We start from the raw sequence: 20,759 nt of genomic DNA, 5'->3' as shown, positions 1-20,759 counted from the left end.
TACCTGCTTGGGTAGCAGCATGTGGAAAAAGGCTTTTTCTGGTGCTTCAGTGGTGGTTTCTGCTTATATTGTTGAATTGAGATAGGAACACCAAAAATGTACCCAATATCTGTGTACTGCTTTTTTGCACATGTGCTCTGTTACTGATTAGACTGCAAAGTCTGTTGATGTTAAGCAGAAAGAATTGTGTGCCTGTTACCAAGTTTAAAAGTGCAGTATTCTTTCTGTTTCTAAAGTACAGTCATGTCCAGAAGCTAAAGTGTGGGCTTTTTAAAGTACAAATTCATGAAAGCATGGTGGTAACAATACCGAGAAGTTAAAATAAGTAAATAGTCGGCCCTTCTGTTCTGTGGGGCCTGGCACATGTCCACTTGTGGGTGCTGATTCCTTGGTTGGGTAACCCCAGGTTAAACCTGTATCTCTGAGAGTCTCAAAGTGGTCAGTCATAGAATCTTGGTCTGTCTTCCCCCCTACACACACTAAAACTTCTTCCTTCTGTTTTTTTGTTTTGTTTTAGAATCCAAAATGATCGAAAAGCATGGAGGATACAAATTCAATGCTCCAGTTGTGCCAACTTCATTTAATTTTGGAGGCCCTGCCCCAGGAATGAATTGAATTATCACTTTTCCTGCTACTGTGTGATTGTAGTGAAGAGCTTGTGTTCCTCCCAATAGTGGTTCCAGAACTGGTTCATGTTATCTACAACTCACTCTAAACTAATTTATAAATAGATTGGACAAAGCCCCAGAAGTGGGACCTGATCATTCAACCTGATACTGGAAAGCAAACCAGAGGTTTTTTTGAAGATAGGAAGAATCTGAATTTAAAGCTTCAAATGACACACGTTGGAGATCGGAAATCAAGAGGGGATGTCGTGAAGGCAGCTTTTCTTTTTCTGAGGAAAAAAAACTAGACATGGGCTGCAGGACTATTTAAAATGTCTCATTTACAGTACAAGCTAGAAGGCAGACTTAATTTTTACACCTGTGGCAGTATGAGTATTTGCCCAGTTTCTTTCCCTTTTATCCCTACCACTGGGTGTCTATTCTTTTAATGTAAATAAGATAAGGTAATCAGATAGCCTTACTTAATCTTCATCATTTCCATTTATCAAGATTGTTCATATGTAGAATATTGGACACTTAATGTAGCACTACATAACTGATAAATCTGTAAATGAATTAGCACTTTCATATTGAAACAAGCCTGCTAGCCTATGTACAAAAATAGCAAAATGTTTGCTGTTTATAAAAATAAAAAAAAAAGGGATGTATTGGGGAAAATAATTTCAAGTTATTAATTTAAAATGAACTAGCAGTTTTGTACCTGGTGACTTTGTGGTGCAGTCACCTCTGGTTGTGACTTGAATTCGGATATGTAAAAAGGGGTTAGTGATATTTCATTGCTGCTAAAGAAAAAATAGCAACACCCTCCGTGTCCTTTGTTTTTTTTAAAGATCTCACTGTACAAGCTAGAAAATTGAACAAATATGTACTGTAAGCACAAAGAAAAGTTACCCTCTCTAAGGCAGGTAAATGAGACGTGAAGTTCTTAAGGTCAATTGAAGTGTATGGGTGAAACACCTACATATGCAATCTATTAAAAACCAGTGTCATTGGCTGATCTGGGCTATGGTATATAAATGCAATTTTTTTCCCCAGGTGTGCAGAATATTCTTTTTCCAGATCATGGTAGGGCAGGTGCACTACTCCTGCATTTCATTCCCCCTCTTTTTGCACTTGCAGCATTAGTGTGTGCTGTTGTCTGCCTGATCCAGACAGTGTATTTGAAGTTTTGCCAATCTTTCAGTTTTGAAGCCACAATTTTCTTCCTTCAACGTTGCTATAGTAACTAGTATTTTAGCTAGAGAGGCAAAATACAGTTCCCTCTGGGACCACTATCAAAACCACTGTATGAAGAAGCCAGCAGGGAGAGGCTGTGAATGGGTTGGCTTAAATGCCCCCTTTTTCTTTTCTAAAAGCAAATCCATTGGCGTTTGATCTTGCCTTGAGATCATTGGTGTCAGGTCTTTTAAATCAAATGTTTGGGTTGTTTTGTTTTTTTTTTTTTCTTTAGGCTGTTTTTATATAAAAATGTCACCTGCTGTTACAATTGATATTAAACAAGCTACCTTAATTTAATGTAAGCCTCCAAAATTTAAATACAGGTTAAAAATAAACTGAGTTTTTATCTGTAAAAATGAAATGCACATATATATATATTATGATACTCAAAATGCAGTCTTCAGAAAATTGGTCTGTGTGGTGTGGTTTTTTGCATCAGCAGAGTAGCAGGATTTGGTGGTGCTTTGGGTTTTCCCTGCTGAGCTGCCCAGCCCCAGGCTCTGCTTGGCTCCAGCAAACGCTTCCCTGCACCTGGGGGATAAGGTGGGACATGGAGCCCTGGCCCAGCACCAAAGGGACACTTGGAAAGCAAAGCCCCTGAGGTGGAAAAGCCTGACTACAGAAGCCTTGGATGGGATGGGAATATCCATCCTCGTGGTGGTGTGAGACCTGGGATGGTTGCTGTGCAGCTTTAGGGGCTGCACAGAGCAGAACTCACTGGGGGTTTGTGACTGTAACTCACGGGCACGTCCAGGTGTGCTCGGGCCCCCAGGGAAGCTCTAGACAGGGTTTTATTTTTGTAGAAGAAGCTGACAGATGTGCTTCCAGCATGCCTTCTCCTTGCATTGCTTGGGAACACCTGGTTTGACAAATCATTTCTGAACATCTGCTGCTTGGGCATCTGCTTACCTTCACATGCATCCTAAAAATGCATGAGAAGCTTTGAGGACAGATGAGCCATTTTGGGCCTTGTGGCAGAAGATGTGACAGCAGCAGTGAGAAGGCTTCATGTATAAAGCAGATGACAAAAAAACGGGGAAATCACCAATTTTAGTGCTGTTGTCAGTTCTGGAACAATTATATTTTACAAGTCAAGGGAAGAATTTTACCTTGGTGTGAGGAATAGTCTTACTTCAAGGGTGCTTTTATGTGTCACTAGACTGGCTAGCAAGGAGCATCTTTTTTAAGAATGGATCTAGAACTTTGCTTTCCTTTGCTCCAAGAAATGTATTTATATAAATTGCAAAGCAATTTTGCATTGTTGTTGGTGGTGATAGCGCATTTTGTGATGCAATATATCAATTTCAGTGATACACTTATGTCAAATTAAAAACTGATCTTCCTCCTAGAACTTGCACTTATCCATTCCATTTTCAAGGATAATGCAACTCTGAAGGAAGAGCTGGGAAATTTAAAGCCTCTGTTTTTTTCTATTATGGAAGATCTCCTTGGATTAATAAACATCTAAAGCAAATCCTTATCTTCACTTATTTCAGTGTGGTGTTTTGAATGTAGCTGTATCCTTACAATACAGACCTGCTCAAGTTGTACAGCTGTCAGGTTTGTATTTCCCTTTCCAAAATATTCCTCCAAATGTTAGGCATAACCAGAATTCTCTTCAACTGTGTTAAATATAAAAAACAGGTAGTTTTTTAAAATGCTGACATACTGGGTTAATATTTTTTCTATAAATCACTGTCTTCAAAGAATTATTAGTATGTATCGGCATAGTAACACAAAGCTCTATTCCAATCTCCTATAGCCTAGGACTGTTACTGTAAGATTTGTCAAGTCTGCAGTGGAATAATTACTGACTACCTGCCAATAAACATGCAGGTGATTTTAATGATGCCTAGTAATGGATACCTGGTAAGTTTTAAGGGTTGATTATTTTTTCTGTGGAACCTTCTATATAGCCAGAATGAGCCAGGTGGAAAAGCTTTGTCTGCTGCTGATTATCAGTTACTTTTCAGTCTATATATAGTTTTATCTTAAATGGTGTGTCACTGGTTTGTGTATTTCTGCTTTTCATAGCAAACTGTTGATGGTGTAAACATGAAGCACTTCAGAATGGGAAACGGAGATTGTAGTATTTTACAGAGATTATTATAATCTATTAAGAGGAGTTGGCAAATGAGAAACAGGATTGTATCTTGGGTATTTCACTGCTGCTGTACCTCGAAACAAATTGATGCCTGCAGCTTGTATTTGGCTTTACATTTACAATTAGGAAATAGTAAATTAAAGAAGAAAAATTGTTGGCCATTAGGCCTGTTAAGGAATAAGTATTTTTTGGCTTTTTGTACAACTGCAACAATTTTGAACTGCAAGAATTTCGAGCGATGATTCTGGAGCAAAGTGTAATTTTTTTTTTACATCTTTCATGTTCAGGAAGATGCATTAAATCAATCAGAGCTGGGCTTACTGTCCCATCAATGAGAACAAATCACGTCAACTTCACAACAGGGGTTTTATGAGAAATCACCTGCGGAATTACCCGTAACACCCTTTGCTTGCCTTACACTGGGAGCTCTTGGGCTATTTATTGCACGTTTCCATACCTAAAAATCTCGTAAGGATAACACTCCCAAGCACAGCTTTAAGGACAGCGTCCTTCTCCCTCAGAGCGGGGCTGGAATGGCAGCCGGAGAAACCGCGGCAGGAGGCCGGGAGGGGAAGGGCAGAGCGCTCGCTGGTCCCGGCCCGGCCTTGCGGCCCCGCGGGGCCCGCGCACGGCCCAGGGGAGAGGGATGGCCCCGGTGGTGCCAGGTCCGCTCCCCGGAGGCCCGGGGGCCGCTGTCGGTGCCCTCACCGTGCCCTGCCCGTCCCCGCCGCCTCAGGCGCTGCCGGCGCGCGCCGGGGGAGGGCAGGAAATGGCGCCGCTCCCCGCTGGCGCGCGGGCGCCTCGCTGCCCTCTGCACAAAATGGCGGCGGCCCCGCGCCCGGCACAGCCGCGTCGCCATGAAGCCGCGGGGCGGGGCCGCGGGCGCGCGGCCAATGGGCACCAGCGCGCGGCCCGCAGGCGGCCAATGGCGGGTGGCGGCGGCGGCGGCGCGCGCGGTGCGGCCAATGGGAGCGGCGGAGCCCGAGCTGCCGGGCCCCGCCCGCGGGGCGCGGGGCGGTGCCGGGCGGGCGGGCGGCGCCGAGCGGCCGTTTCCTGTCCTGGTGCATGGTGGTCGGACGGAGGAATTGTTGGAAAATTTCTCGGCGAGGTTCGTATATAAATGTGCTTTTACCCAGTGTGCCTTATGCTCCCTCCGCCATCTCCGGACGGGGCCGCCGCGCCGCGCCCGCCGCGCCCGCCGGCGGTGCTCGGGAAGGCGGGCAGGGGCAGTGGGGCGCGGGCTGCACCGAGCCGAGCGGCAGTGCCGCGGCGATAAAGCCGCTCCGCTCCGCGGGGCCCGCCCGGCCCCTCCCCGCCCGCCGGGCCGCGGGGGTCCCCCGGGCCGCCCCCTCGGGCCCGCTCGGCGCTGCGTCACGGGCGGGGGGCCAGGGGTGCGCGGGCCGGGGCGCTCCAGGCCCCCCGCTTCCCGTCCCTAAATCGGGGGGGCTCATCAATTTTTGCCTTTTCCCCGTTGTTTGGTTTTTTGGGTTTTTTTTTTTTCCCCCTATTTTTAGATACAGGTTTTTTTGTTGCTATTATTTTCCGAAGGTGGTATTTCCATGCTGTCGGCCGCCGAGCGGCATTAGCAGCCCTGGCCGGGCCCGCGCAGGCTCCGGCGGCGAATCCGCTGTGCCCGCCCGAGCCGCGGGGCTGCGGCGCGGCCTGGCCGCGCTCTCACGGGAAAGCTCCTGGCACCGCCGGCCTCCTCTAACCCTGCTGCTCTACCGCATCACCTCGCCAGAATGCAAAAGCATCTTAACCTTTTTTTTTTCTTTTTTTTTTTTTCCTATTGCTCTTGCTCCCGTCATCTTTTTTTTTTTTTTTTCTCTAGAACTTATAATAAAACGGGATAAAGAGAAGCTGCTCCTCTATAATAATGGCCTGCAATAACGCCAAGATTTTTATTTTGTTTTCTGATAAGACTTTATTTTTGGTGCTTTTTCACCCAGAAAAAATAACGTGACTCCCGTGCAAGTTTAAGTTTTCTCTTAAAACAAGGCTAGGTTGAGCAGCTCTGTTAAAGTTTTAAATTTTTTAAGGTTTCTTTTTGAACTATTAGAGAATTGCATTTGCTATCATATGCAGAGTGATAATCAGTATTTGTAAGGAATTTTATTTCTAGTCCAGTGACATAGGAACTCCAACCTTCCAGTCATTCAAACATTTCTTCTTGTTTTATTGAGAGTGTGCATCAAATATTGTCCATCAGCTGTCTTTGCAGACTATATACCAGATATTTCTGTTGTAACTTATAGGTACCTCAAAAATGAAATTAGGTTATGCTTAACTATCAGGTTTTTAACATACACATGATAGATAGTTAGCTTTGTGCGTTTGCCATACGGCTTTAGAATGGCAGAATACGGTGTAGCCCTGTTTTCATGGCTCTTTTCTTTGTATTTTGCATTAATGCCTTGAGCTTTCAAGCTGTGTTTGTGTCAAAAGCGATTTGTCTGTATCACTGCAGAAAAGGAACCTCAGGAATATGTGGTCAAATAATAGATGATTGCTTTGGTGATGGATTGCAGCTTAAATGAGATGTAAAAATAAACATTTTGAAAGAGTTTTGAGAAGTGTATTTCAAATTGATTTAATAATTTATTTAAACTATTCTCGTTGTAATTAATATTTCATTTGTATTACCCTATCTGAGGAAGAGTAATTTTGTTTTATATTAGTGTAAAAGAACTTGAGGTAGGAAGTCACACTGACTTCCCTCTGTCTTCATTCTTGTGTAGCTTTTAATGCTTTTCTCAGGAGACAGGCACAGATAGTCAAGTGATGAATAATCCCTGGTAATAGGTGCCAAAATTAGGCTGTAAATTAGTTTTTTCTTTAGAGTATCTCCAGTTGTGTGCTGCTTCAGCTCGGTAGACGTTGTGCTGATCTGTGCCGTCCAGGAGAAGGGACTTGCCAGGAGTTTGAGCAGTGGCTCCAAGCGCTGGCTGTTTCCCTGCAGCTCTGTGGGATGGGTACAGGGATAATAAGGACGAGGGCTCCTCGGCTTTAGTGTGGTCAGGATGGCTTCATTTGCCCTACGGGATGTTGGTCTTCCCTTGCTGTTGCATGTGATCTTCACCTGAAGAGTTTGGCGTTAACACATGCTCAGCGTAGGTGGAGTCCTTGAGAAGCACTATTGCGTTTGGGGGAGTCGTTAGCAGGCACCTGTGAGGCGAATTGTCTTCCAAAAGGCTTGGAATAATTTGGATCGGTTTCTCCAAACGCAGATAATCAGGGCAATTCTTCCAGTTCCAGGTCTTACAATGGCCAGAATGCAAATATTCATGAGGAGGGTGGGGCCCATCTTGGTGCTCTCGTAGTTACTCTTTTCCTGTCTGCATTGTGGCTTGTGCCTGCTTCCTTGGCCATCCCGTGACGGGTCCTGTTACTCCTCTGCCATGTGTGTTCCTAGCACAGCACCCAGGCCAGCCTTGCCTTGCTGCTCGCTGACTTTTTCCCTGTGTTGCTGCCACATCTCTGCAGCTCACCAGCAGTGCTTTTCGCTCAGCATTAACTGGGGACAGCTTGGGTTTTTATCTCCTCTATGCGAGGAGATCAGCGCACCTGGTAAGGACAGAGTGAATTGGGTAGTCAGTTCCTGTGGCTTGTAACAAAAAAGATCCCAAAAGATGGGAGGAAAGTTTCTGCTTAGCTTAGGGATCCCTAAGATACACAACGATCCGAACCGATGGATCCTCTTCTTGAACCCAGGAGTTCAGCTGTGAAGTGCAAATCCCTGTAACTTGAGGTGTGCACGGCTCTTGTTCTGAGCCTGGAGAGAGCGATCTGCGCCTGGTGTCTCCCCATGGGCACCATTGCTAGGCAGGAGGAAAAGGAAGCCTGGGGACCCATCTCGGCACTCTGGGGTTTATGGGATTTTGCTTGTACCTCAGTGTAACTTCATCTTAGTTGTATTTACTGAAGGGAATATGATTTTGCTTCTCCCCCTCTGTGCCCCAGGGCTCACTGATCAGTTACTCCAAACCAAATTGGACTAAATTAGCAGATGCTTCCCGTGACTTAGTCTGCTAAAATGTTCTGGCCTACGTGGCTGGTTTTTAATTAATTGTATAGTGGGATTGTACTTTGCTCCACCAAGATAACACTTGTTAAATAAATGAAATTTTCAGTTTCAAAGGGAATTTACAGTTCTGGCAGGTTTTGCAATTTTCAAGGTTGACATCAGAGTTACCCTTAAAACTATGTAAGGCTTACCTCAGTCTGTATTTTACTGTCTGCAGAATGTTTCCCTCTGTACACACTTGAGCAGAAAATTGTGTTACATGCTTAATACTCTTGGACGTGATTTCTGATGACAGATTAGAATTGGAAGATGGGTCTTTATTTGCAAGTTAGTTGGTTTGCTCATATTTTAAGTGTATTCATACATAGCTAACGTGGTGCTGCACAGAGTTTTGTAGGATGTATTTCAATGTACTGTCTTTCAAGTTCTGTTTGTAATCTGCCTTTGGCAATCCAGCAGGCTGTCCCTTTAGCTCCTGAAATACAAGCCTGTGCTAAAGCACTGCCATTAACTGTCATGGCTAATGCTGATACATCTGTAATGCACTTACCAGATTGCTAATTAACTCATAGCCACACAAAACTACCCACTCAAAATTCCTCTCTTTGTTGGCAGTCTCAGTGGATTTGTAGGGTTTGAAAGGGCATGGCCAGGATTCATTTGTTTTGGTGGTGTAAATAAGAGACTTTTGTGGTTGCTTGACAGTTAAAAAGTTAGTCTGTTTGGCATGGAAATAAAACAACAATAGAAATAGTAAGTTTCTTTCAGATTTTTAGCCCTTAACTGTACATCTACACACCAGATGTTCCCAGTTTTGTTTAAGACACCGATATAACTGGAGGTTTTATGATTTAAAGGATAAGTAGCCCCATGAAGTGTTTCAGGAGTTAACTGTATATATATTTTAGTGTAAATGGGCATCACTGCTCATTTCTAGGAGTGACTGAGGTGCAGTTGTGACATGCATCGGCTGGATACCTTCTGCATATGTGTTTTAGCTATATATACATTTGATGGTAAAAACAAACCAAACAAGAACCTGTAGTTTTAAAAACACACTCATTTATCTATTAGGTGTGTTAAATCCGTTTCCCTTTATACTTCCGGGGTGAAAATCAATTTGGAATTAAATGCTTTCTCTCATTAACATGTGCTGTAAAATTACTTTAGGTTTGGGGGTTTTTCATCTTTGTTGATCATGTTCTAAGTTTTTTCAGAAAATCAGCTCACCTGCCATTCAGCTTTTTTTCTGAGCGTGCATGTTATAATTAGTTACCCAAACCGTTTTTGACTATTAAAACACAAGTAATTTATTACCAGTCAGTCTGCAATAAAGAAATGGGTTTGAGGTTCTTTAGAAAGGAAGGTGTGTCTGAGCACTGATAATACAAGTTTGGTCAGGAGAGAAGAAATGAACAAGAAACACCACCTGCATCGAGAGAAACTTGATGGGCAGTTTGGGTAGGTGAGTTCTGCAGTTGCATTTGCAGTAGGTCTGCAAGGCATTCCATGCACACAGCCCAGCATTCCTAATGATACACGCGTGTTTCAGGCCTGCTGGAATCTGGTGTTTGGGACAGATTATATGGGTGGCTTTTCCTCAAGCCAAACTGCTGCTGCTGTGTACTACTACAGCTAATAATAATAATAATACTAACAACCGAGTCATTAGCATGTTGCTCATTGACCAGCTGCATTATTATGGTTTTTTGTACTTAATTAATACAAAAGGTTGGGAACCCTGGTGTCTGTACCTCTGCAAACAGTGTGCTGCATAGGTCTCAATTGCTTGTCAGCTTCCATGCAGGATTTTTGGAATTGGCTCTGTTGGAAACTCCCAGATCTGTTTCAAACCTCTGGCTCAGGAAGCCATGCTGCTGGAATGGTGCACCCCGGGCAGATGTGGTCGTGGAATTGGGTGTTTGCTGTGAGCTGCTTGTGCCAGAGTTGCAGGAGTTTAGCTTCTGTCAGCACTGCTGACAGCTCAGTGCTGATGGAACTACTCTGGCCTCCTTTCATTAACCAGTAATTTCTTCTCTAATATATTCAAGAAATGTGTGAAGGTTGAAGTCATATTTGGGATCAGCCTGAGTGTTCTCACATGTGTAGGACTTGTTGGTGGGTGACTTTCTAAATCTTCCTGTGTTTAAATGCCATACCTTCAAAAATAATAGCAACCTTCACATTCCCACAGAGTGAAAATACACACACATAATCTCATTAGTTAGAGTAAGGATTTGTAAATATTCTTTATTTGCACCGGTTAATCCAATTTTTTTTTTTAATTTCTATAAAATGCAAGCACTAAGATCAGACAATACTTTTAACGGTCACAATTTGTAGATAGCATTTGCTCTATAAACTGTATGGAAATGATTTTTGGGGGAAAAAGACTGCTGGAACATGAAGTAATTTTGTCATGCTAAATGTAGTTCCCACAGCTCACTCTTAAGTCAGACTGATGTGTGGTTAAGGTAATGATAAATTTGGTCCTGCATTTATTTTTCATTTCTGAAGAAATACCAAACACTCTGGCAGTGAATTAGTCTTGAACTGTATTATTATTAGGGTGTATCTCTTGTGGAACAGAAACATTGAAATACTGTAAAAAGAATAAAAAGGAGCCTTGAGTTTGACTGCTTCAGGGTGTGTATGTTGTGCTTGTGCAGTTGACAGTGCTCTCACTCTTGGTCGGGTTTTTCTGCAGGACCAGACTTAGGGACTGTTATTTATTATTCACAACACTTCTTTACCATGTACGAAATTGATTGTGTGATTTGCTATGAAATTATCTGAATCCAGCTGATGTTAACAGATTCTGTAGGAGAGGTTTATGTTCTGTATTTCAGCCTTGTTTTCATTTTATACTGTGGAAATTGCTGTTTAAATATGTTTTGCCTTTATAAAAGATTGGAGAAAATACAGTGAAAGAAATTGAGATTATGTGAGAAAGCACATAGCAATTAAGAAGTTGTTACCTTTACTGAAAGTCAATCTGATTGACAACAGCATAAACCCCAATTTTTCAGTGCAGTAAAATCCTGGAAAAGGTAAGGGCTGTTGATGAAGAAGGAAATCCATGTCTCCTGAAGTGTTTGATCAAAGCACCCACAGGATCTAGATTAAATTTCTGACCCTGTTACAGATTTCTGCTTAATACTGGAAAATATTACCATGCAGCTACGTAGGGGAGCAGAGGTAAGGTTGTCAAAAGAGTCTTAGTTCTCCTGTGTCTATTTCTGAGCTTAAAGATGACAAATGACTTTATGTAATTAGTGGGGGAAGAAATGCTAAAAGTCTTCTTGGGTTGCCTGGAAAAACTTTGTGTGGAATAGTCAGTTTTCCAGTCTGTCAGACTTATTTTTTGCACTGAGACTCATATGAATTATCAATTGAAATGTATTTAACCAGATTGAAAACTGAAAAACAGTACCTATAATTAACACACATTGGTTGCTCAGACTAGTTTTGTGAAATGACTGATATTTGCAATCATATCAGTTGAGAAGGACCCTAAGGTAGGCAGTATTAATTCAGAAAAATCTTCATAATGTTTCACTGTGGACATACTTGAATTGATTTTTGGGATCCAGCTGTGTCAAACACGGGAATACAGTTTCTAAAATTCTTTAATAAAAGTTTCACTATTGTGAGGCTATGTATTATTTGCCATATTACCCTTCTTGATTGGTTTTTATTTGCTGTTTTTATATTTTATAAAGTTACAATGGTTTTGTACATTATTTAGAAGTGTATTAAAATAAAAGTGATGTTTCTTTTCAACTGAAATAAATGTATATTATTTCAAACTTCTCAGTGCTGTCTGCATGAGGGGAGTGAACAAGCATAAGGTTGCTTTTTTCCTGTCATTCTTTCCCAGTTTGTTTGCACATTTTAAGTTTGTATTTAGTAACAGTAAATTTTCTTCCATGCCTGCTATTACAAACTTTATTCTATTTCCCATTGATCATCCTCTTCCCATTAAGCATCATCTTTGTCTCTCTAAGGAGTTTCTGCTACTGTGTCTGCAGGATTTTTCCTTTGTCTAGCAATACAGTGGTATAGTTATTCTTTAAATTGCGAATTTCTGCTTTTTTCCAGCCACACTGGGCTCTCCTCTCAGCTTCTGGAGTTCCCAAGTGCCCCAAACCCCCTTTCTGCTGCAGAGCAGCCATGCCCTCTGCCAGCTCTCCCCTTGCTTTACAGTTGCCTGAATCCCACCTGCTGTTTTTTTGTTGCTGATTCCTATTTTTTAGTGGAGATCCCTGTTTCCAGTTGCTACATTGAGTTTACATAAAAACCTTTCTTCTAACATTGCATCTTTTCTCCAAAACAAGTGATAGCACTCAGAAAATTCTATTTGTTTGAGTGTTGGTGGAGGAAAAATTACAGGAGGTGCTCTGTAGATAGGCAACTTCATGAAAAAAAATTTTTGTTTTTAACCATCCTTTCCCTCCCTCACATTCCTTTGGTTTCCAAGTTGAGAATTTAATGTGTGCCTATTTTTTTTTTTCTGTTCAGATAATTTGCAGGGGGTGGTGGCTTGTTTTTGGTTTGTTTTTTTTTTTTTTTTTAAATAAGAGCTTGCACCTCTGTGTCCTGCTGGATGCTGTTGAAGGGATGGATCAGTGCTAGAGAGGGGGTGGCTGCCTGTGGTTGGACACACTCTTCAGTTCTGAGATTTTCTGCCAAATTTTTTTGCCTCAGGCTGATTTTTTTTGTGAGAAGTGTTTGAACCATCTAAAAGAATGGTAAGTTTTCTCTGCATGGATACCATAGATATGTTTTGGTGACTAATCATTTCAGGAATGCAGGATACGTTCGTGTCCTTGTGCAAGTCTGCCCAGATATCGTCACTGATGTGCCTTTGGAAATTGACAGTTGCAGCTTGCCTGTGATCTGTGAAGATTTGCAAGAGTTCACAAAGTCAACTCTCAAGTTTTCACTTCAGTGAGTACTTGGTGACTGAGCTTGGACTTGTCTTTTCTGCAAGACAGCTCCTGAGATGAAGCAGACTCCATGTGTGTCAATCTTTGCCGAGCTGCTATGTAGGCTCCGCCCCAGGGTTCCTGGCTTTTCCTAAAAATGGTTACTTTCAGCTGCCTTTAACTAATGAGCAATATTTGAAGTGGGTAAAGGAAATCTCTGCTAGATTTTTATTGACAGAACTCCTGGCAGACAGGAGATTTAAAGAAAAAAGCTAACTGATGCAAAGGCAGAGGAATAAAAGCAATGATGAATCAGGGAAAGAAGCTGGTAAGATTCAGATTGAAAAAATGATGGAGACAAATTTGATGGAAACTCAAGAGAGTGACTGAAGTGGAGGCAAGGAAGAGATTTGAGTTTGATGAAAACCAACTGGTTTTGAAAAAGCAAAGCAAATTATAAAATGTTAGGAGAGTAGATTTTGCAGGGTGGATGATACATGAACAGCAAGGTGATGCTGTTGTAGATGTGTGCATGATTGAAATGATTACCAGAGAGCAGGTGAAGTTAGAAGGACTTTCAGAAATTTATCTGGCTCAGGCTTGATCAAAGCAAGTCTCATTTGCCCAGGTTGCTCAGGGCTGTGTCAAGGTGCTTTGAACCTTTACAAGGATGGAGAGTCCATAACTGGCTTGGCAATTTCTTCCTGTATTTGACTACCCTCAGCAAGTGGTACTGTGGCATCATTACCTCTGACAGATTGACCCTTTTCTCTGCAGCACAGGCAGCTCTGCATCTGTCCTTCCTGCATCTGTCCTTCCTGCATCTGTCCTGCCCTGTCTGGCTAGTCAGTGTTCTCCAGTGGGGAGGAAGAGGAGAGCCTGGAAGGGAGCAGCACATCTCAGCCACTTGTGGCAGAGGGCTCTCTTCCCTGCACAGCAGTGTCAGAACAAAGCTGCTGTGTCCCTGCAGAGGGAGTCAAAGCTGGGGCTGGTGTTTGGGGGGACCCCAATACTCCAGCCTCTTGGGAATGTAGTTCCAAGGTGGGTCTGAACATGAGCTGGTGACACAGAGAGGAAGGAAGGGCATATTCAGTGGTGTGAGGGGGTCATAGAACAGAGCAGCAGCAAGAGAAGATTGGAGACTGGTTGCAGAAGGAGTCGGTGTGGGCATGAAAGTATTTGATATTATTCTGACAAGAAGGATGGGATCATAGCTGGGAAGAGTCATGTTCTGGAAATATGGTATCATGATAGGAGAAGGAATGGAGCTGGGGATAAGGAACTTAGTGGAAGGACAGAGGATTGAGAAAAGGATGTGTTGGACCATTGAAAGGAGCCGGAATTGGGAGGAACAGGCTGCATTGCTGCTGAGTTCTTGTGTGAGGTTGTATGATAGTCCAGATCCTGTGGAACAGAGGAAAGTTGTAGCCATTGTGTGTGCAGCAGTTCCCTTCAGCTGTTTTCAGTGTGTGTGAGTTGATAGCTACGCTACAGTAACAAACACTGTGAAACAATTTAAACAAAAACTATTGCTCCTGCAGCGCTTGAATATATCTGGCATTAGATTTGTTTTCCTTCCAAAGCAGCTACTCACCCCTTAAGCCATTAGTTCTGCTTAGACTCAGAATTCTGCAGCTGTCTGCATGGACTGGCTCCCTCGCTGCTGCCCAAGGGTGGGAGCAGAGCCATGAGTCCTGAAGGAAGGGAGGTGATACTAAAGGTGCTGGGGGTCTAAGAGAGGGAGTTCTCCTCCAGTAGACCCTTGAGTTGAAAGGCCTTTGAGGTGCAATCTGCTGGAATTGTTTCACTCTAGTTCCAGTGAGCACCTGTGGTTGTGAAGCCTTTCTCCTCTGCTGGGTGCAATGTGTAGCTGTTTTGCAGCCTGCTTCCATGAGGTGTCCTGAAAACAGTGCATGGAAAATGCTGCCAATACAGACCTCTGTTAGCAGTCAGAGGACAGCCAGCCTCTGGGTACCACTAGCATATAGTACCAGAAATAGTTCATTTAACTTGCTACAAGCTAGTAGGACCTCCAGAATAGCAGCCCTTGCAGACTGGCTGGATAAAAGTCCTTTTGTTGCTAGATTTGGTGGTGGTGGTTTGTTTGGCTTTGTTTTATTTTGTTTTGTTGTGTTTTTTGTGTTTTTTTTTTTAACTGCAACAGTTTTCTGATCTTATTTGTTGGGGTTTTTTAAACTTAACAGTTTTCTGCATAGTACATGAATGCTGGGCTGCTTTGCTTCTGTGCCTGCTTAGGCTGACTCTGTAGCTACATCATGATTGATTTTTGGTTTGTGAGCAAACTGCTTCCTAAGTGAAAGTTTACTGCCTATTTTGAGGTGGGGAGATTATAAATGAGTGGTAGGAAAAGAAGTTATTTTCCAAATTCACAGTCATGGACCTGGCAGAGCAAGAGGTTGAACTCAGGCTCTCCTATATCCTCATACAGTTCCTTGTCTCTTAGATTATAGTATCCAAAAAATTTTCCTATTTCATTTTCTTCAGAGACATCTATATAAATGCAATTTAGTCTGGGTGGCTTCTCCTTTTTGTGTGTATTGCATCTCTTTTAGAGGCCTCATTTTCTGTAAAAGCTTCTTTTCCTGAAAAGGATGTTGGGAAGAATTACCCATCTTCTCTTGGATTCTAAAAAAATACCCTCACACCCATTTTGAATTATATTTTGGTTTCTCTCTTAATTATATCTTTTTGATGCCAGTTGTTCGAGGTTCAAATTCCTTATTGCAAGCCAGTATTTTAATTTCCTTAATGTTCCAGAGAGAAATTATGAGGCCATTAATCTTGGAAGGCATATTTCTTACAGAATTATGTACTGATCATTAGTAATGTTTTGGGTTTTTTGGTATGATTTTCAATGTAACATATGAAAAAGGCAGAAGGTTTAAAACTTTCCCAAAGGTACCCTTGCTTTCCACTTCCTTTGTTCAGCTGTATCTGTTCCTTTAACTGGAAATAAGAAACTGAGCCTGCAACTCTAGGAACAAGTATTTGATGTATACATCCAAGTGTATACAAAGTATTGTGTATACACTTGGATGTACTTGGAAAATACTGCTTGTGTAATTGTCAACTACTAAATTAGTGTGGCAACTTTAAATACTGTAGGCATACTGGAGTATCTACATGGACTAATTTTGTGCTCCTTATTCCTTAGTTTTGAGAAAAGTACAATTTTCCCAGTGGTTTTTGAGACTGTTGATTAATTGCTTATTCAAGAGCAGATTTCTGGACTGTAGAGGTAAAAATAGGTAAATATATTTATAAAGATAATAATAAATAAATTAAACCCCCTAGATTATTCTTCTCAGCCTTGAATTATAAACCAGCAGGTCATGGAACCACACTAGGATTAAAAGCTGTGATGTGATCTCCCATAGTAAAACATGCCTGGTAAAAATGTGAGTATGCAAAGGGATGGCTCTGTCTGGTTCTGTGAGGTACAGCAGTCACTCCCTGATCACTGGCCTTTTGTCTAATTAACAAATTTTATCATGGGATACTTCATTATTTTAAAGGACAGATTGTTTTGTTTTTGTTTAAACAGAAACCTTTCTGGAAAAATCGAGGGAAATAGTTGAATTGTTCAGTTAGACTTTTGCAGTGTGTTGGTGTTTTTAAACCTCTTACTGGCACTGGAGAGATCTTTGATTTATACAGATAAAGCCCTGCTGTTGTCATGGGTGACTGTGGGTGAATTGTCAGCTTTATTTCAATTCTGGGGACAAATAGGTGTCATTATCTGTACTGTCATTACCACCATTGGTCTTTGTAAATTGGTTAAATCATTTATAATTAACTGAAATTTAAATGTGGTTGATGCACTTACTTATATAAAGTCCTGCCTGAAGTCCTTAATATCTAGGTTAATTGTTAAATAAAGTAAAATACTTATCTATTTCAGATAACTCTTATTCCTTCAAAGTATTTTCAATAAATCAATAATTTTTTGCATCTATTTTATGCAAAACATAACATAAAATATTTGTAGCAGCTGCATAAAAATCCCATTAGACTGGGCTGATGGTTCTGTATTTCAGTGTTCTGGTTTTTGAATCCTTTCTTTCTAGGTAGACAATGTTATTAGCTCAGATCAATCGAGACTCTCAGGGAATGACGGAATTTTCTGGAGGAGGAATGGAGGCCCAGCACGTGACTCTGTGTCTAACAGAAGCTGTAGCTGTGCAAGGTGACCCTTCAGGTTAAAATAGCTCTACATTATTATGTCTTTTCTCTTTGAAACTCAGATAAAACACTAACATTCATGTTGTTTATTCTGAATTAAAAGTCCAACAGAAAACAGTTAACTGAGATTGATTAAATTCACTAATTTAATTCTAGATGGAAATTACTTTTTAATTAAGATAATAGAAGTCCAAATGTGCCAAAAATATATTAAATATACAATCTGACTTTTTTCTCTGTGTAGTCTTACTGTTTTATACTTTGTTAATTCAGTTGATATCTAAGTATGCATTAAGCAAGTTGAGTTTTAAAATAGATTGACTTGAAATTGGCTTAAACTTGATGTTTCCTGACAGCTTTGTTATGATTTTACATGATTACAAACTCTCTCCTAGATGTGCATTTTAATCTAAATAGCTTGGTGTGTATTAATGACAACTAGTTTGTACAAAACAAAATTTTCAATACAGTATGTGTGTCATTATTTCACTCTTGGCTCTGATGATTTAATTCATAGTTCTCCTAAAACCTCAGCTGTGTAGTTATTTATTCAGTGACATTGTATTTTTTTTTAGTTAAGGAAAATAATATTTAGCTGTCATGTTTACAGAGCAAAATCTAGAATATATGACCCTAGTACATGTCCCAGGCTTAGAAACCAGAAAGCAAGTAAGAATTACTTACTCTTCTTATTTGTCAAACCAGTGTGCTTTGAGGGGATGTCATAATTTATGGAGGTCTTTCAGCTGAGATTTCTAGGGTTCCATGCTGCTTGTAGTGAAGGTGAACTTTTTTCTCTGCTAGATGGTGACAACTTGGAAAACATGGAAGGTGTAAGTTTGCAAGCAGTTACCCTGGCTGATGGCTCCACTGCTTACATCCAGCACAATTCTAAAGGTAGGCAGAGCACTGCCAACTGATGGCTACTGAAGTGGTATTCCCCTTTCTAACTTTCTCTTTGCATTGTAAAATCATTCAAAATCTGTACAGTGTTTCTGAAGTTCCAATTCCAGTGGGAAATCATGGTAATACTATAAAATAAATGTTTTTGTTTTGCCACTAATAAGATGCAAAAATGAAATTCAGAACATGAGTCAAACAAAAGTGAAGACATCTTTATGGTTCAAACCCAGATATCAACATTCTGCCTAACAGATAGGACAGCAGACCTTTTCTGTTTTTTTAATCCCAGAATTTTAAAAGCTCTCTACAGTAACACTGTGCTTTCTATTTACCAAGCATTATTTCTTGTTAATACTTTATTTATATGTTACTCTAGAAAGTATCAACTGTGTATTAAAACTGTGATGTGTTACACAATTAGAATTCTTAAAAATATTCTGTGTATTTCAGATGGTAAATTAATGGATGGCCAAGTGATTCAATTAGAAGATGGTTCTGCTGCCTATGTTCAACATGTACCTATGCCTAAAAGCAGTGAGTGCAATAATACAAGAAATATGTTCTAAAATAATGTATTCCTGATAAATATTGCTCCTAAGTAATTAACAGTCATGATAAATAGCTTGATTTCTTATTTTAATGGAAATAATCATGAAGGGATCTTAGGTATTTTGTAATCCTGGCTATTCAGTGTTTGATCTTTCCACCTAAGCATTCTCTGAAGTCTTGCTGTAATTGTTCTCCTGTGCAGGGGAGAGCCTGCGTCTGGAAGATGGGCAGGCGGTTCAGCTGGAAGATGGAACCACAGCATTTATTCATCACACCTCAAAAGGTAACTGCTCTGGCAAGTGGCATTTGTCACCTCAGTGTCCCACAGAACTTCAGCAGTGTTTAACAGGATACTCTCTAAAAATTATCTTAATGGGATTCACAGTGTGAATTACTTGTTTCTTTGACATTCGAAAATTGTTGAAATGACCGTTTCAGTTCTCGACTTGGGCCTCCTATAACAGTTTTAAATGAAATCAAACCCAGTGTGTTTCACTGTTTATTTAGCCCAGGATCACATTAAAGTGAGTTTATACCTTTAGGTAATAGGGCAGAAAATGTGACAGCTGACAGTCAAGAATGCAAATGTAGTTATTCCAGATAACATATGTTTCTGAAATGAAGATGATTACACTAGTCTTGGAAACAGTACCACTTCTCTAGAAAAAGTGATCAAGCATATATTTTAAGACCGCTTAAACCAGTGTGACAATTACATTTTACAAACAACAGTAGTAAGAGGAAAGAATGTAATATAGAATTTTTTTGTTAAAAGTTGTCTTATGTTTTGTGGTTCTTTTACATATTTGCATGATTCTCTTCTTAAAATGTGACATCTGGGAGTTCTAAAATCTGAAGTAATGATATCAGTAGATCTGTTATATTATTTTCATTTTATTATAGGTAGATTTGAAATGGAAAGCATATTTGTGTTCCTGATTTCCTTTATAAATAAAACTAGATCAATATAAATATTTTTGAACTTTTTGAAGTGTACAAATAAAACTGTAGGAGGTATTGTCTTGAAAACAAATTCCTATGTTATTCATAGTATTATTTTAAGTGTTTATATTTCTTATAAACTAGTGGTTCTATTTCCTATATATTTCGTATGTGTCTATGACTTCAGGAGACACCTCCTGGAGAGCAGTAGTTTCTCATGTAACACACTGCTGCTCCTTTCAGAATCCTAACACTGTGCAATATCATTCCTCAGACAGTTATGACCAGAGTGCCCTGCAGGCTGTGCAGCTGGAGGATGGAACCACAGCCTACATCCACCACACGGTGCAGATGCCACAGTCAGACACCATTCTGGCCATCCAGGCCGATGGCACAGTGGCAGGACTGCACACAGGAGATGCTGCCATCGACCCTGACACCATCAGTGCTTTGGAGCAATATGCAGCCAAGGTACTCTGCAAGGCATTTCTCTAGCCACCATGTCTTAAAAAAATGTACAGCACAACATGCCTGGCAGCACATGCCAATTGTTGTTTAAGAAATTAAATTGTAGCTGGGAGAGTCTCAGACTCCTAGAAGAGAGCTCACCAAATTGTCATGACAGTGCTTCCCTGTCATGAGCAGCTCTGGTGCCTAGTGTTGCATAAAAAGGAGAAAAGATTGACCACTGAACTGGAGTAGGATTTAGAAAGCCCTTTAGACAGCCAAATTAAAATCTCCTCTATCCTATAGCATTGCAAAGGAGTCTCTTGGAAGGACACTGTTTGCAAAGAAGGACAAAGTTGAATTATTCTTGTTCAGGCACTATTGCTGGATTAATTTTTTTCCTGAATGGGAAGAGTATGGCCTGGTGTACTAAGCAAGGGCAGCACATGGTGTGAAGTGTAGAAAAGACAGTCAGACAGTTCAGAAAAAAACTTCTTTCATCTCTATTTTCAATAGTACAAATGCAGTAGGATGCACAAAATTCATCTTGTTCACTTTCCTGGGCTCTGTAAAGCATGATGTAAGTATGGTAATGGGTGATGCAACTTCCATGACTCTGTAGTTAAGCTGTGTCCCAGCAGCTAGGTAATTGCCAGCAGTGCTTGTATTGCTCTGGAAAAAGAGCAGAATATATTTTAAAGTCTGTCCTTTTAATGTCACAGAGTTGTCAAAATTTGGGAGGCCAGTTAGGATAATTAAATAGCTTATTCACTATTCTTTTCATTATGCTTCTGTCTGTTAGAATTGAGAGATCC

General features: G+C 40.9%; 2 protein-coding genes across 4 annotated transcripts in view; both read left to right on the top strand.

The window, feature by feature from the left end:
- The window catches only part of IPO7 (importin 7), a 34,565-nt gene extending 31,235 nt beyond the window's left edge, over nucleotides 1-3,330 (top strand). The window contains exon 25 of the mRNA XM_066551621.1: nucleotides 518-3,330. Coding sequence (XP_066407718.1) covers nucleotides 518-615 — 98 coding nt within the window. The 3' untranslated portion in view covers nucleotides 616-3,330. The remainder of the gene's footprint in view (nucleotides 1-517) is intronic.
- A 1,671-nt stretch (nucleotides 3,331-5,001) lies between these two features.
- The window catches only part of ZNF143 (zinc finger protein 143), a 38,096-nt gene continuing 22,338 nt past the window's right edge, over nucleotides 5,002-20,759 (top strand). The window contains exons 1-7 of one of the 3 annotated variants that reach the window (XM_066551566.1): nucleotides 5,026-5,056; nucleotides 12,779-12,922; nucleotides 16,989-17,119; nucleotides 17,908-18,000; nucleotides 18,457-18,540; nucleotides 18,758-18,838; nucleotides 19,772-19,968. In XM_066551566.1, coding sequence (XP_066407663.1) covers nucleotides 16,996-17,119; nucleotides 17,908-18,000; nucleotides 18,457-18,540; nucleotides 18,758-18,838; nucleotides 19,772-19,968 — 579 coding nt within the window. In that variant the 5' untranslated portion in view covers nucleotides 5,026-5,056; nucleotides 12,779-12,922; nucleotides 16,989-16,995. Of the gene's footprint in view, nucleotides 5,057-12,778; nucleotides 12,923-16,988; nucleotides 17,120-17,907; nucleotides 18,001-18,456; nucleotides 18,541-18,757; nucleotides 18,839-19,771; nucleotides 19,969-20,759 lie in introns of all 3 variants that reach the window. The other 2 variants (XM_066551568.1, XM_066551565.1) reach the window with 2 other exon arrangements.

The sequence above is a fragment of the Molothrus aeneus genome, chromosome 6, assembly GCF_037042795.1.
Source record: "Molothrus aeneus isolate 106 chromosome 6, BPBGC_Maene_1.0, whole genome shotgun sequence".
In the NCBI taxonomy this organism is placed as follows: Eukaryota; Metazoa; Chordata; class Aves; order Passeriformes; family Icteridae; genus Molothrus; species Molothrus aeneus.
Note: the sequence above shows the minus strand (reverse complement) of the source record. Positions and strands in the feature narration are given on the sequence as shown.